The 15,586-nt window shown below is 57.1% G+C and overlaps 5 protein-coding genes across 5 annotated transcripts; 2 read left to right on the forward strand and 3 right to left on the reverse strand.

The window, feature by feature from the left end:
• Positions 1–255: 255 nt before the first annotated feature.
• On the reverse strand, positions 256–1,918 carry SPRG_12367 (hypothetical protein). Its single transcript, XM_012352031.1, has one exon. The coding sequence runs from the start codon at positions 1,888–1,890 to the stop codon at positions 334–336; it is 1,557 nt and encodes a 518-aa protein (XP_012207421.1). The 5' UTR covers positions 1,891–1,918; the 3' UTR covers positions 256–333.
• Positions 1,919–4,611: 2,693 nt separating this feature from the next.
• Positions 4,612–6,328, forward strand: SPRG_12368 (hypothetical protein; the record flags this gene model as incomplete). The annotated part of the gene is made up of 3 exons (XM_012352032.1): positions 4,612–4,863; positions 4,950–5,189; positions 5,252–6,328. 3 exons carry the CDS (start codon positions 4,612–4,614, stop codon positions 6,326–6,328), a joined length of 1,569 nt encoding a protein of 522 aa, XP_012207422.1.
• Positions 6,329–6,824: 496 nt separating this feature from the next.
• On the reverse strand, positions 6,825–8,666 carry SPRG_12369 (hypothetical protein; the record flags this gene model as incomplete). The annotated part of the gene is made up of 4 exons (XM_012352033.1): positions 6,825–7,273; positions 7,323–7,632; positions 7,684–8,505; positions 8,556–8,666. The coding sequence occupies 4 exons, from the start codon at positions 8,664–8,666 to the stop codon at positions 6,825–6,827; spliced, it is 1,692 nt and encodes a 563-aa protein (XP_012207423.1).
• Positions 8,667–13,302: 4,636 nt separating this feature from the next.
• SPRG_12370 (hypothetical protein) lies at positions 13,303–14,641 on the forward strand (the record flags this gene model as incomplete). Its single annotated transcript, XM_012352034.1, has 1 exon — positions 13,303–14,641. The coding sequence occupies exon 1, from the start codon at positions 13,355–13,357 to the stop codon at positions 14,639–14,641; it is 1,287 nt and encodes a 428-aa protein (XP_012207424.1). The 5' UTR covers positions 13,303–13,354.
• Positions 14,642–14,921: 280 nt separating this feature from the next.
• Positions 14,922–15,317, reverse strand: SPRG_21145 (hypothetical protein; the record flags this gene model as incomplete). Its single annotated transcript, XM_012352066.1, has 1 exon — positions 14,922–15,317. A coding segment is annotated over one exon (396 nt), but the record flags the coding sequence as incomplete, so codon positions are not given.
• Between the last annotated feature and the right edge of the window lie 269 nt (positions 15,318–15,586).

The raw sequence follows: 15,586 nt of genomic DNA on the forward strand, positions 1-15,586 counted from the left end.
AGCTCAGCGCCAAGGTCGCCAAGGGCGAGATGACGTGGGTCTAATCGACGCAAGTCCACTAGAACGTTTTCTGGCTATTGTAAACTATTATCTTTTTCGATTGAAACAATTGTACTTTTTCAAAAGTCGGTGAGGCATCCGAGTAGATGTAGTACCAGCAAGCGACAATAGGGACCGAGCTTGATTGTGGAGCTGATCCAGCAATTAGCACTAGCATGGACATTCTTTTCCTGACGCATTCCTGTCGTACCAGTCTCCAGAAATAGAACAATGTTATTCAAATATGGAGATGCCATGCACAAGTTGTCACGAACGGGAACGACAAGTACTACACTATTGTAGTCCATGAATCTCGTCGTTGGCCATGCGCGGAAAGAGAACGTCGACAAGCGTCGGCACGTGCGGCGCGCTCACGTGCACTTGGTGCTGCTGGTGCAGAAGCTCCGAGAGCGTCCGGTGGCCCAAAAACAAGCTGCACGCAACCGTGCCGGGTAGCAAGACGCGGTCGGCATCGGGCTCGGCTCTCACCAAGTCGTTTTCAGACACCCCCCGGGGAATGTCATCGATCGCCGACACGCGCCCACACTCGATGCGCAGCCGCGTGCCGCCACCCACCACTCGGTACGCCTTGTGCAAGACGATCGTACGAGAGACGGCGTAGAACGCAGCGTCCGACGCCAGCCGGTGCTCAAGGACCGGGGCAATCGCCCGCAGAAACGCTGTCCACGACGGAATGCGCGTGTACCAGTGGCCCGACGGCGTCTGGATCGGGACGTACGACGACGGCACCGCGCGCAGCCCTGGGTGGCACCCCCCGAGCTCTAGCGTGAAACTCCAGTTACTGGGAAGCTCTTGCGTCAATGGTGCGATCGCGTCGCCGCCCGTCGCCTGCGCTTCAAGCGTCTCGACGAGGTGCTCGAACGGAACGCAGTTGTTAAGGTAGTTGTGCGGGAGCCACCGAAGCAGCGATGGCGTCACGTCCGCCCACGAGAGCTTCCGGGGTACGTTGGACGCCTCGTCGAGCTCGAACCGTGTCACTGTCTTGTGGAGGTTGAGGCGCACAAACCCGATCGGATGCGACGCGTTGTCGTTGGTCTCGATGATGTAAAATGGCCGCGTGCCGTAGCTACCGGTCCAGAGCTCCGAGACGAGGAAGCGCCACTGCGCAGCGTCCGCGTCCGAGTAGATGCCTTCGCGCGCCAGCGACGCGGCCCGCGCGACGCGATCTAGAAACGGAACGTCGGCCGCTGTCGCCTTGCGGAAGCGCACGGGCTCGGCCTCGGTGCGCAGCGGCGGAATCGTTGCGACGTGCCCGGTGTAGCTAACACCGCGCCGGGGGCAGAGCTCGTAGCCGAAGCGAGTGTAGTAGCTCGGGATCCCGCCGATGAACTGCAGCTCCGAGCTCAGCGCGGCGGCCCACGCGTGGTGCACCTTGAAATGCTCGGCAATGAGCCCGCGCCCACGGTACGCTTCCAGCGTCCCGATTGCTTCCGGGCGCACGACAGTGAGCGGTACGTGCAACGACGACGACGCGTCGCGCTTGTTTGGGATACCGTAGCACCACACTTGCGGAATCGACTGGCACGACGAGACGATAAGGTCGTTCTTGGACGTGTCGACAATGATGGTAAAGGACTCGGGGCCGGCTTTCGGAGGCAAGATGCCCGACCCGTCCTGGGCTTGGAACCGGTCTTTGGTCCAGCCGCCAAATTTGGTCATGTGCCCGTGGGCCGTGCCGTTGAAGGTGACGAGCGCGTGCTGGTCGGCGGGCGTCGCACGCCGAAGCACAAGGTTGTTCCCAAGCGAAATAGGCTCGGGACACAAAAGAGGCCGGTCGGGGTTGGAGGACGCCAAGAACGCGTGGAGATCGGCTGCGGAGCAGGGCTGCATGGCACTGGACGAGGCAGAACTGAAAATGTGGATCCAATTTCAGTTTCAACGGGTCGCTCAGGACGTATAAGTGCAGAGACTGGACCCTGAATACTACTAATCATGGTGGATGATAGTATGCACGGCCAGGTGCGGGACGGCCCTAATCCACGGATCGGAAAAAGTGTTGACGTACCCTCTGATCCAGCTGCGTGGCTGCACAGTGGCCAACCTGCATTCTGCTTGGAAGAGTGCTGGTCGGTATTTCTTCTGGAATCTTCGATGGACCATCCGAGCATGACGTGGCAGGCGGAGAGCCCATTCAGTGGTGCCAGCCGTATATGATGGATGATGAGGGCAATTAAACGCACCGCAACACGCCACATGCCTGTAGATTGATACATTCCACGTTGACCCAGCTTCGACTTCAACCCTCATACATCGACTCAACCTTTGGCTGGGGAGATCGATAATACACGCACTGTAGGTACAGAAGACCCAGAGGCCTGCTCGCTCTGGTACCCAACGGACGCTAATGCACCAATCATGAAAAATGAATACCTTGATTTAACGTAGAACCAAAATCTAAAGAGAGAGCGGTGTTTCGTGCAATGGAGTGCAAGCGCGCGGCTCGTCTTGTCTGACAAACCCACGTCATCGGAGCATTCGGTCGTCACGTAAAGCATCTCTTTCAGATATTTTCGAGCTTGAACCCCATCAATGACGCCCCCAGTTGATCATGCAGCTGTGCTGTACACATTTCAATGACTATGTAGGGGCGAATTACTCCAAGCGCTGCGCGCTGATATATCAAGGCATCCTCTTATGCTTAGCACTCTCGCTGTCGATGAGGCAGGACTAAGAACGTATTTTCAGAGATTTCACAGCCGATATTGGCAACAGCATTCCCATGATTTAATGCTTGGTAGTAACACGGCGTCAGAGGAGACGAGGCGCAACATCAGCGCCCGCATCGAGAGTACCGTCCATGTAGAATTTCCTTGGGTACAAGCTCTAATATGGACAGATAAGAACTCGGACAAGATCTCGTACCAAGTAGTAGCTACTGCGTCTCTTCTCGCAATAGAATAAAGTCCGTCACCCAAGGGCACCGTTTTGGCTCGTACGTCACAGGACAGTGAAAGAAGACTTGCAATCGTTTACACATGGGCCGTTTCCAAAACGTGGAAGAGGATTTCTGCACAAGGCCGAGCGATGCAGAAGACCAAGATCTGATAGCTAGATGCACACACGCTACAAGATTCAAAATCCAGGCGCAGAGCAAGCGAGCTCAAGCCATTTTCAAATTGGTAGTGTCAATCCACATTGCTTAGTAGGCATCTATATCTAGAATGCTAGCTCTACGACGGCTCGCAAGTTACGCCCCTTCGTGAAAAGGTCGTTTCGGCTTGCTGCGCGCGCAAAACACCCAACTCGCACCACTGGCATGACGGACACGAACACGGTTGCTGTTCCCAAAGGTAGTTCGGTCTTGATCGAGGAATGACCGTGTTCACGCCACTGACATCTAGCGTCCATGGTTCCAGTCGTCTTCGAAGCACAGGCGCCTCGGCTGAGAACCTGCGCCAAGCCATGCGCCGCGCTGCTTTAGGTTTTTTCATGGTGTGCCGGTACTATACAAGTATGTGTTGTAGACTCACAATGACGATAGTAGCGAGATCTCTTAGAGTTAGCGACGGCAATTATCGACGGTTCGTCGCTCATCAACGTCGTGTAGAGGAGCGTTCTTGCGGTAGAATCTACTGCCAATAGCTCTACAATTGGTGAAGCCTAGGCAGATTGGAGTTGCTGCGCGACCACATGCCCGTTTACAACTATCAATGGACATCCAACTGTCCTATTCAAGGCCATGGGTTTGTAGAAGTATTCTTGGACAGACAAAAGCTGGTGTACATCATATGCACACCTGGACGAAAGAGCTTGAAACTTCACTTCTCGAGACCTTGCCGCGCATCATTCAGAGCTGGTACGAATTAAACCCTGCAACGAGCGCTATTGCGCATTCACCAACGACGACACGACTCGAAGATCACTGGATCGCTCGGCGTTTGCGCCATAAAAAGCGACCGCATGGCGTGACATCTGCTCGGACCACAGACCTCGCTGTCCATCGCGCCTTGACACCGAGGCAACAAGTTCCAGCCAACTACGCTCGGAATCAATCCACAACTAAAAGTATATCTAAGGTCGCTCGTGATATCTTTCGAAAGTCGAAGAAAACCAAGATGCGTTCCCATGGTCCTCGTTCGTAGAGCGCATCTATAATAGGACCATCCGCGCGTTCGAAATTTGCGACGATCCCAACCGTCGTATCGACAACGCCCACAACATGCGTCCTTGCCAAAGCTCCTAGTTCTCTCACCCGCCGTGTCCGTAAATATAGCTGGTCTATAGTTAAGCAACCGCATCGCGGTGGCCGTCCACGCCGCAGCCATCCGCGGAACGACCACAAGAGTTTTGCGCCCTATGCTTCAACGTAGGACCTCAGCATACAAATCCTTGGATAGATCCGGTAAAGTGCGCATTGCGCATTCCAAAGTACTCGGTTTGGCGAATTATATGGATAATGCGACCCGTATCCGGACATTACCGGATACAACGGCGAAATGATTGGCTCCAATTATGATAATTCTTGATTGCTCATTCAGTGTTGCAGTACAGTGCAAAGTGGGAAGATCCATCAAGCAACGGTTCTGTTCAACCATTTCCGCTTTTGCCAGCATGTTTGCATCTCGATCTCAAGCTGTCCGCCGCACCATGGCGCGCCACGCGTCTCGCACCTTCTCGTCCACCGAGACGGCGGCTTCCGAGCGCCTCATCATCTTTGACACAACGCTCCGCGACGGTGAGCAGTCGCCCGGCGCGACGCTCAACTTTCAAGAAAAGATGCACATCGCCAAGGGCCTTCACGCCATGGGCGTCGACGTCTGCGAGGCCGGCTTTCCCATTGCGTCGCCCGGCGATTTCGACGCGGTCTCGGCGATCGCCCAAGAGATTGGCCCGCTCACGCGCGCGGCCAACGGCGACCTCATGACCATCTGTGGCCTCGCGCGCTCGAGGTGAAGGACATCCAGCGCTGCTACGACGCCGTGCGCCATGCGCCCAAGCACCGCATCCATCTCTTCCTCGCGACCTCCGACATCCACCTCAAGTACAAGCTCAAGATCTCGCGCGACGAGTGCATTCGGCGCGCGGTCGAGGCCGTCTCGTTCGCGGCCTCGTTGACGTCCGACGTCGAGTTTTCGCCCGAAGACGCCGGGCGCTCGGACCCGGACTTTCTCTGCGACGTGCTCGCCGAGGTCATTGCGCGGGCGCAACGACGCTCAACATTCCTGACACGGTCGGGTACACGATCCCGGAGGAGTACGGCAACCTCTTCTCGTACTTGATCAAGAACACGCGCGGCAGTGAAAAGGCCATCTTCTCGACGCACTGCCACAACGACCTCGGTCTCGCGACTGCGAATGCGCTCGCGGGTGTCGTCGGCGGCGCGCGCCAGGCCGAGGTGACCATGAACGGCATTGGCGAGCGCGCGGGCAACACGTCGCTCGAGGAGCTCGTGATGACGCTCAAGACGCGCCCGCACCTCTTTCCCGTCCACACGCGCATCGACTCGACGCACATCATGCGCTGCAGCCGCATGGTGAGCCACTACACCGGTATCGCGATCCAGCCCAACAAGGCGATTGTCGGTGCCAACGCCTTTGCGCACGAGTCGGGCATTCACCAAGACGGTGTGCTCAAGCACCAAGCGACGTACGAGATCATGCTGCCCGAGTCGGTCGGTTTGACGGAAAACCGCATGGTCCTCGGCAAGCACAGCGGCCGCCACGCGTACAGCAAGCGCCTCGAGGAGCTCGGCTACACGGACTTGACGCAAGCGCAGCTCGATATGTTTGTGGAAAAGTTCAAGGTCCTCGCCGATGACAAGAAGACGGTGACGGACGCGGACATGGAGGCCATCGTCTCGGACGACCTCTTCAAGCCCGAGACGTTCTGGACGCTCCAGGCGGTGCACGTGACGGCCGGCAACCGCGTCAAGCCGACCGCGACGATCACGCTCAACTACAAGGATGGCACGGAAGTGAGCGAGGCGGCGATGGGGTCGGGTCCAATTGACGCGATTTACTCTGCGATTTCGCGCGCGACCGGGTGCGAGAACCTTTCGCTGCACGAGTACACGGTCGAGAGCATCACGGACGGCATCAAGGCGCTCGGCGACGTGACGATCCGCATCTCGGAGAACGAAAGCAACAAGTCGGCGCTCATGAACCCGCAGACCGAAGTGAGCCGCAGCCGCCAATATGTGGGCCACGGCGCCAACAGCGACATCCTCGTGGCGTCGGCGACGGCCTACGTCAACGCAGTGAACCGCCTCTTGGCCGCCAAGGAGCGCGACGAGGCGGCCGCCCGGCGCGAGAGCCGCGCGGCAGCATAAGTGTCGACTATTTAGAGCCTATTTCTTGCACTTTCATATACAATCCTTGTGTTTTGAATCTGTCATATCATGTCCAGTGGAGAGACGTGGCACCCGGCAAACGTTGAACGCGGTATGTGAAGCACGACACGTGGTTGCCACCGCTGCAGCGTCCTCATCTCACGGCTTGTGCACAGCTGGTGCACAGCTCTAAAATCGTGGCATTCGGAACGCTATGCACCTGTAACAGATTTTGTACTAGTACAGCTGTGTCGGCTCAAATTTCGAAGGCCAGAAAGGAGGGAATGTCCCACCAAGGGGAAAATGTCCCAACAATGATACGTCGGTGGTTGTGCCATTATGGATATCTTCGATTCATTTAGGCCCAAATTGACAGTAGCAGATATGCTGTCTTCTATGCGTCACTCTGGCTATATCAGTGGCAACATTCTGCACATCAACATGTACGAGAAATATATGTCGAGCTTAGTGCAATCTTATTGCTGCCGTATTCGCGTTAAAGACACCATGGGGATGACTCGAGCGGTCGCTGCAGCCCCACAAAGATGCCTTTGATGTGCATGAATGATTTTTCCTTCATGCGCCGCGGCACGTCGGGTTCTTGCAAGTCGAGGACGTTGAAGGCGTACGGTGATAGTGTGCGGGTCTCGGAGACGGACGATTTTGGATTCTCACGCGCTTGCCTTAAACTGCAGAGGAGGCTGAGGCGTAGCTTTTCACAAAGCTCTTCATTTTCGTAGCAGAGGAGGTAGCAGTCGGCGCCCGAGAGACTGAGTGTCGGGCTGTTCTTGCAGTGTGGGTCGAGATCGAAGAGGGCGTAGATAGCGCCTCCGCGACTAGGTGTCGCGTCGCGAAACGGACGTACCAAGCTCAAGAGCGCCCGGTTCTTGATCGTGTTGTAGAGGTAGCTGCTGTAATCGCGCGTGCCAAGGCGGGGTAGCAGATCTACATCGTGTTGACGTCAGAGATAGAAAAAGAACCTCGTGAAGAATACGGTGGCGCACAAAAGCCGCGGTAAAACCGTAGGTCACTGGCATGCAGGCAATGCTCAGCGTGTAGAGGACACAGCCGAGCACGAGCTCATTTTCCTGACTCGTCTTGTCGACGGGGACAGGAGCTGTAAAGCACCATTGATAGGCAGCCGCCAGCGCGGCAACGTTGCCGCTGAGCCACGAAATGAGCGGCCCGTAGGCGGTGACGCCAATTGCCACCATGGTTGTGTCGACGTCGGCAAAGAGATGTTGCTTGGAATAGCGCCGGAGATAAAACGCCGTGAGGCAAAGTGCAAAGTAGCCAAACCAGACCTACTGAGATGCTCCGTTGATCCCTCGATATCGATGGATCGACAAACGCACCGTCCGTGACAAGTAGAGGATGTTGAGCAAGTTGACGGCGAGGTCACCGTTCTGGGAGGCGCGCAGCACCGCGACACCGACATTGCCGATGCTGATCCAAATGTCGACGAGAAAGACCAGCGCGACCATGGGATCCATGAGGATGATGGCGGTGGGGTCGCCCAGCACGAGCTCGTAGCGCCAGTTTGTTGTGGGTGGCGTTGCAAAGTGGCTCGCGCGTGCGAGGCGTTGATAGAGCCCCACGCAATGGCGATAGTACTGCGTCCAGAGACGATAGACCACAAAGCAGGTGCTCATAATACGGTAGGCAAACTTGCACCAGAGCCATTTGTAATACCGAGTCGCATTGTACACGTACGTGAGCGTCACGGCGTCCGGCTCGGTTGCGTTCGTGAGCGTGTTGCCGTGGTCGATCCAGTAGCACGACGTGCCAACGTTACGGGACGACAGCGCGTTGGCAAAACACCCACCCGGCGGAAAATGCAACTCCGACGCGTTTTTTGTTGCGACGAGACTGCAAAGCAGATCCATTTGCGCGGGTGTGTAAAAGATCAAACCCGGCATGCCGAGCAGAAACGAGCCAAGACACGCATCTCGGGCCAGCGGTGCCAATGCGAATGGATAAAGCACTTGCCGCATCACTTGCACGTCGTTGGTCCAGTCGGTCACGTAGGTGGCCCCCCGCGGAAGCGTGGCGTTGTTGTACAGTCGCTTGTCAAAGGCGAGCATGTGCGCGCTAAAGTCGGAAAAGTTGCTGAACATGTCGGGCATGACGGGCGGTGCGCGCCAAGGGAGGTACTCGGAGATGTACGCCTTCATGGGCTACACAAGACGAGGGATACCGCAACGAGGAGGTGATGCGAGAAGGGTACCATGGACGCAATGTTGAGGAGCGAGCAGGCACTCAAAAAGAGACCGACGTAGTTGCACTTGACAGCGTAGCGCCGCGTCGGCTGCTGGCTGCTGTCGGCGACACGCGGCATCGAAACGTATAAAGTACGCCCTTGCGCCGAAACCTTCCGTGACGTGGCACGACCGAAACGGCACCGTGGATTAAAAAAACCCTACGTTTCTAGCAAGGCGATGAAACCCACGAGCTGTCAACAGTTGCCAAGAGTTGAAGTAAACAACGAAAGTACTATTCATGGGTTGATTGATAAGGGTCCTTTGGCGACCTTCTCCACGCCAGCAAGGACCACCCGACAATCAAGGCTCTCCTCGCATCGCCCAACACGATGGTCATCAGCTCTCATCGAATGGTTCTCGCACATCTACACCATGCATGGCTCGCCACGCCCAGCTCCGCTCGTGTATCACCGTCTTTCGCTCGGGCACAACGCGCATCTTCCTGCGTCAAGCAAGCTCAAGTGGCTCGCAAGAGATCACGTCGCGTGAGACTCGAGACGCTCGCCGCTCAAGGTGACACACATGTAGACAGCTTCCAAGCCCTTGGAAACACGGTCGCCGATCTCGAAGAACAACTACCAGGACTTTTTCCAGCGCTGCAGCCAACCCTCTGCTGGATCCGGCTGCTCGCGACCGCTCTTGGTCACAAGTTCGGACCCCGAGTCGTTGTTGTTGGTGAAGTGGGTCATCTGTTACAATAGATAAAACTATGGGACATTTTGCAGATGCAACTCCCGTCGTCGGTCGCTAGGTTTCTTTACGACGATGTCGCCGCGCCGTACTCGGCCCACAAGCTGTCCGTTCGTGTCCTCTGGCCGTTCTTACGTGCTTGCGTCTGGTATTGTCTTTGGCTCGATCGCAACAATCGTGTCTTCTGCCGCACGACGCTGACGCAACTTCCCGTGGCGCACACCACATTGGCTGACGCAACTTCCCGAAGTAGCCGCGATTATCGATGAGTGCTTGGACCCGTTCTTGGACTCGGTCTCGATCGGTCCGGCCTTGGCCCATCTCTACAATTGCATGGCCAACGACAAGTGCACGCGGCTCCGCCTACTCCACTGTACCCGAGTCGCCACCGACACAATCCCGAAGATCAAAGCTCGAGCGTGAGCTCACCGTTGCGCTGGCGGACCTGAACCGCCACCCGTGCCAAGCCATCATCGAAGCCATCTTCGACATCAAGCGGCGTCTCGAAGAACACAACGCACATGTTTAAGAGCACAAGACGGAAGCGGCAGTCCAACGCCATCTCGAGGAAACCGCCCGATGCACCAAGCTCTACTTGCGGTTTCTGTCGATCAAGAAGCTGGGACCCGACGCGATCAACCAGACGCACGACACCACCGGTCAAGCTCGCACCAGGCCATAGGAGATCTCGCAGTGCAAGACGCGCCTTCCGACCGACATGGCAGAGCGCCTCGGGGCACTGGTACTAATCTTCGAGCTCTACAAATGCATCGAGCGAGCAGCGCGTCGCAAGTCGCCTGGCCCGAACGCGCTGCCCTACAAAATACTTAACCCTCCGAAGACCTGCGCCGGCCAAGTGGGCCAGCGCGCTCTTCGACCAAGCAACGCTCACGCCGGACCAGCTCCAAGGCACGACGATCTTCTTGCACGAGAAGGGCATAGTACTGGTTCGACATTCGCGTGGGGCCGAGCGCGTTTCCGGCGCAGTCGCCGCCGGTCCACGGACAATCTTTGCTCCAACCAGTTTCTCCCGGAAGATAGATGTAGTTACAAAGAAAATACCACAAGATCGCACACTCGGTGTGCACGAACGATGGCCAAGATCGGGGTCACCCAAGCCCAACACATCCACACCTTGATGCTCGCCGCCGCCCCGACGGAGGCGCTCGGGACAAAAACTCAACACCTCGTCCAAGCGGTGACGGCAAAGTGCCGTTGCCGCAACCTCGGCCCACACGTGACACCGAACGACACGTGGCTCAGCTGGCTCGCTACGACTACGACTGTCGATGCCTTCACGTGTGACCCTGTGTCAAGCCCGACTCCCAAGCCGCCATGTTTGACTTCACAAGGTTACCAAGCCGTTGACCCTGACGAGGCCCGCCGAAGTCTGCCGCCGTCGTGTCCCGCCAAGGCTGCGCTTGCAGCTTCCGACCCGCCACGTGGGCGTCGATGACGACTTCTATGAGACGTCTGCTGCCGTAGCATTCGCAGCCGAGCTCCGATTACCCGGCGCCATTTTACCCAAGTACGCCTACTTTTTCTATTAAGTGATGCTCCGCGCGATCAAGTTCCACGCACATCTACACTGGCTCGACCAAGCCTGTCTCTTCTGCCCCGAGCACGAAATGTACCACCACTTCCTCGTAGACTGCGATCTCATCAAGGACGTGTGGAGCACGATTCACGCAGTCACGGTTCCTTTGGGTGCGACCTTGCCGATAACCCTCTCGGGCTGCTTCTACTCGACGCCAAAGATGACGTCCAACATGCACCAAGCTGCGTTCCGCTACCACTGGCCAGTGCTACGCGCCTGCGTCTGGTTCAACGTCTGGCGAGTCCGGAACGATCGCGTCTTTCGCACCGACCTACCGCTGCCAAGGCCATGGACGATTGCCGTCAAGGCAGCGCGTGTCGCTCAACTGCCACCACAGCCTCGTACATGAGCCCGAGCAGCCTGCTCTTCGTCGATTTCTCCGGCTCCTCGCCCAACACGAGTAGCCGCGCCGGCACCTCGTCCCGCGGATCGCGCTCCTGCCTCCGCCAGCCTACATCAAGCTCCTTAACCGCAAATGTACACGACGAAGTAAGGCCGACAAATTTATCTAGCATAGTTATATCTATTGTATTAGACGACCCACTTCAACAACAACAAGCAACGCAAAAGCAGAATGCAAATGTACAGAAAGGGCTCCAGGTGTGTAGAAGACACCGTCCGCACTCCGTAGTGTAAGGTGTATTGGAAAATGAGTGGAGTGCCCGTGGTTTCGGTGTTTCCACGTAATTTATCTTTTCACCGCCCTGGTTTGGTGGCATCTTCTTGGCCACCCGTTGCTTGGATCCGGGCCGAAGCCGCCAAGCTCACGCTTACATGATGATCACGGTTGAGTGATCGTTCCAATCTGCGCCCTGCACACATTGAAGGGATGCTGGATTCATCCTATGGATCCGACTATCGTACCCACTTTAACACACGTCCCGAGATTACCGGTTCGATGCCGACGCACCGATTTTTCTATCGAGGCTCCCCACCCATCCGGTGACGAATGTCACTGAAGATGGTCACCATTATACAAATCCACGCTCGGCAAGTTCAACAAGGTGCACATGGAAGCAGCGTCATGCACCCGGCACATGCAGGAAATGATGCCTACCGGTAAAAGGGTGGGAAGACGCTAGAAATAGGACCCTTAGTCCGTAAAAACCGAAAAGAAACACTTCAACAACAAGACAGCCCTGGGGCGGGTGCCTTCATCCATACAACTCGTGTTTGTGATAGCCTTGATGATACTCTTTACGGTTGTCTTCATGTCCGACCTCCTGTCCGACATCATGTCAACCTCGTGAAGTGGTCTCCTAGACTGTGTTGTCCACTCGTTCCCTCATTGAACTCCGGACGAAATGTAACGTGCCATACCAGCACCTATTTCTAGGGTCGTCTGGCCTCCAACCTAATTTCCGGTAGGCACGAATTTCTACCGTTGTCATCTCGTTTCTTGCGTTCAGAACGGGCCAATGTACTGTACACGAGTAGTAGTATTTGTGTGCGCACCCAAGTCTTCCTCGATGCATCGGCTAATACGACTAAGCGGCGTGAAGGAACCCCGTAGATAATGTGAGAAGCCTCGTTTGTCAGCTCACAGAGACAGTCCTCGTTGGCATTGTTGGGCAGCGCGGGCGAGGTGCTGGCTGTCCTTTTGCGATCTTTCACCCATTTCTATGCTTTTGATTGGTGCATTGTTCTCGCATTGGCCAATCAGAACACGATACAAGTGCAACCGCAACTGGCAGCTTATTCCAAAGCACACGTGGCAGCACGAGCGCCTCCGAGCGTGATAGGTAGGGGCTCGCTGCAGAACATACCGCAATGCAATTTCTATGCACGATTTTCAAGGTTCCCATGCAAATGGCGTGATGCCCAGTCGGCTTGCTCGTGTGCATGGAGAGACACTGCAGAAAGTCAGAGCTCATCTCGCGGTACGCCGAGAAATGTCGAATGGGCTCGACTTGAAGATCCGCTGCATGGTTGGTGTTACCGCCATGTGTTCACACCCTTCCGTACCCTTCGTGCGGAGACCAGGTTGGCGGAATCGACGCAAAGGCGCACCTAGTTTTGATCTCGACGGCACCTAAAGGGTATGCATCTACTTCGTCGCTATCTACGTTCAGGCAACCAACCAAGCTCGACTCGAACCTTCTATTTCCTCTTCGCTTCCCGTGAGCTTCTGGCAGATCGGGTCTTTTCTGCACTCCTGAGCACACAGGTTGGCATTGGTATTTTAAAAAAGCGTACGCCCCTTAAGTTGTCTATACCCCAGGTCCTCGACCAGCTAGACGACCACCATGAAGCTTTGGTTGCCCGTGGAACGTGGTCCGCCGACCGAGCCCAACAAAATCCGTCGGTGGCGGTTAGTATAAACACGCACCCAACAGCTGTTGAAATCGGTGCGCTTTTCGCCGCGCCTGCGACAATTTTCGCAACTCGGTGCCAACTCGGTGGTCGGCGTAACTTCAAACGCCGTATCGTCGCGGACCACCGACCCACATTGCACTTTACAATCCAACTTGCTTGAGCATGGTCAGCAGCATCGAGAGCCCGCGGTCTTCGGTGACAGACACGGCGTCCTTCATCGGCAAGGCGTCGCCGCCGCTCTGGTCGTACCTCATCCTCATCATCGCGGTCCTCGCCATGTCGTCCGGTGGCATTTGGTTTGCGCTCCTCACCGACACGCCGCCCTTCATGCAAGCGTGCTGGCGCCTCCTCCTCACGGCCTTTCTGCAGTTCTTTGGCCTTCTCTACGAGCTCAAGACGGACAAGGCGCTTGATGCTGCGTTTTGGCAGCGCTACAAGGCCTCTCTGCCGCTCCTCGTCATCATTGGCCTCTCGCTTGGGCTTCATTTTGGCGCGTGGGGCTGGAGTGTCGCCCACACATCGCTCTTGGACTCGCTTCTGCTTGTCTGCACGACACCGCTCTTGCTCGTGGCCTTGATGACACTGCGCTTCGCCTTCCGCGCAGTCCAAAGTCGCATGGCCTCGCCCATGGAGGCCTCGGCGCACGAGCCGTCGTCGGTCGTCGTCGTCGTCACGCCGCAAGCCGACCGCCATATCGAGATGGACGACGGCGCCATGGCGCTCGAGTACCATCCGCTGCACAAAGAGCAATCGCCCGCGCCAACGCTCTTCCAGCTCATTTGCTGCCCCGTGCGTCCGCTGCCGCCCACGGCCATGGAGGCCATCGGCGCCGTCCTTGGCTTCCTCGGCGTCGTCGTCTTGCTCGTCGCGAGCTCGGGCTCCGCCGACACGGGCCCCAAGGTAACGCTGGCGGGCAATGCGGCCGCGCTCCTCGGTGCGGCTGCCGTGCTTGTTTACTTTGAAGGCGGCGCGACCTGCCGCGAGTGGATGCCGCTCTTCGTGTACGCATTTCCAGTCACGTTTATCGCGACGCTCTGCTTGGCGATCGTGTCGCTCGCGTTCGAATCCGGCACGTCGGTGACCGGCCTCGGTCCCGCCGCGCTCTTTGGCTTCCTCGGGTCCTCGGATCGATTTGGCCTTGCGTTTGGCTCGGCCGCGGTCTCGGGGATTGCCGGCCACACCTTTGCCAACCTCGCCGTCAAGTACGTGAGCCCGCTGCTCATCTCGGTCGCGATTCTGTGGGAGCCCGTCCTTGGCTCGGTCATTGGCTGGCTCGTCGGTGTCCAAGGCGCGCCGGGCACGTCCGCGCTCGCCGCGACGCCGCTCCTCATGATTGGCGCGCTCTTGGTGACCGTTGGCAGCCGCGACAGTGGCATTGATCTCCTTGGCTACGTCAAGACCAAGACGATCGCGCTCTGCGGACGGCGACAAAACAACCATGTCTTTTAACTCGTGTAATAAATGTGCTGGATACGATACAATGTGTCTGTACATGTGCGCACTTGCGTTGTGTCCAAGTCGAAAAAGGCAGTTGCGTGTTGCAAGAGGGGTAGGTGACCTACCCCTGCAATATGATCCCATATGTGATCTGGGGACTTTTGACGCCACGGTGGTCGTGAGGGTCTGGCAACACGCGGCGACACCACACTTCAAAGAGATATCCTATAGCTACAATGACCATAGGGTTAGGGTTGCAACACCACTTCGTCCATACTCAATTTGTACGAGATTACGGCGCATAGCGAAGGTACGAGGGAAAATCGTCGCTCGGATCGTCGTCCATTGCCGCGTGGTCTCTTCGCTCAACGGCGCACTGCAGACCTGGGCCCTGCGGCGTCCAATGGGCCGCACGCGCTCGCATTGCAGCCAGGTGCTTGTCGTCGACGCCATCGACGACGACTTTGGTCACACGTGGCGTCACGTGACGCAGCCAGTCCTCATGGCCGTCGGTCCACGTCGTCTCGGTCGCATCGATGACGAGCGTTTGCACGTTCTCGCCGAGCGTCGGGTCGGTGCCATGCAGCTTGTTTAGCTCCGTCGGGAGCGGCACGCCGATCGCCTCGACGTGCAACGGCGCCTGCACCAAAAACGGCACTGGACGTGCCGAAGCGACGCGCTGCTCGCGCCGATGCTCTGGTAGTACGCTCCGGCCTGCCAGCCATCGACATGCAAGTCGAGCGTGGTCAGCGTCGGATGGCGCTCGTACGTTGCGTTCACGTGCCACGCGTCTTGGTGCAAAGTGAGCTGGCGCAATTGCGGAAAGTCTCGAAAACTCAAATTGAACTCGCGCCAATGGACGAGGGCGCCAGGTCGAATGCGCACAGCGTGCAGCGCCGAGAGCGGCAGCACCGGTTCGGCGTTCTTGCGGCGCTTGAGGCGGCACCACTTGCGGTC

The sequence above is a fragment of the Saprolegnia parasitica genome, assembly GCF_000151545.1.
Source record: "Saprolegnia parasitica CBS 223.65 unplaced genomic scaffold supercont2.91, whole genome shotgun sequence".
NCBI classification, from domain to species: Eukaryota; Oomycota; class Saprolegniomycetes; order Saprolegniales; family Saprolegniaceae; genus Saprolegnia; species Saprolegnia parasitica.

Bases quoted from the DNA above. Each gene is read 5' to 3' on its own strand.
- SPRG_12367 (XM_012352031.1), bottom strand. From the start codon at position 1,890: ATGCAGCCCTGCTCCGCAGCCGATCTCCACGCGTTCTTGGCGTCCTCC.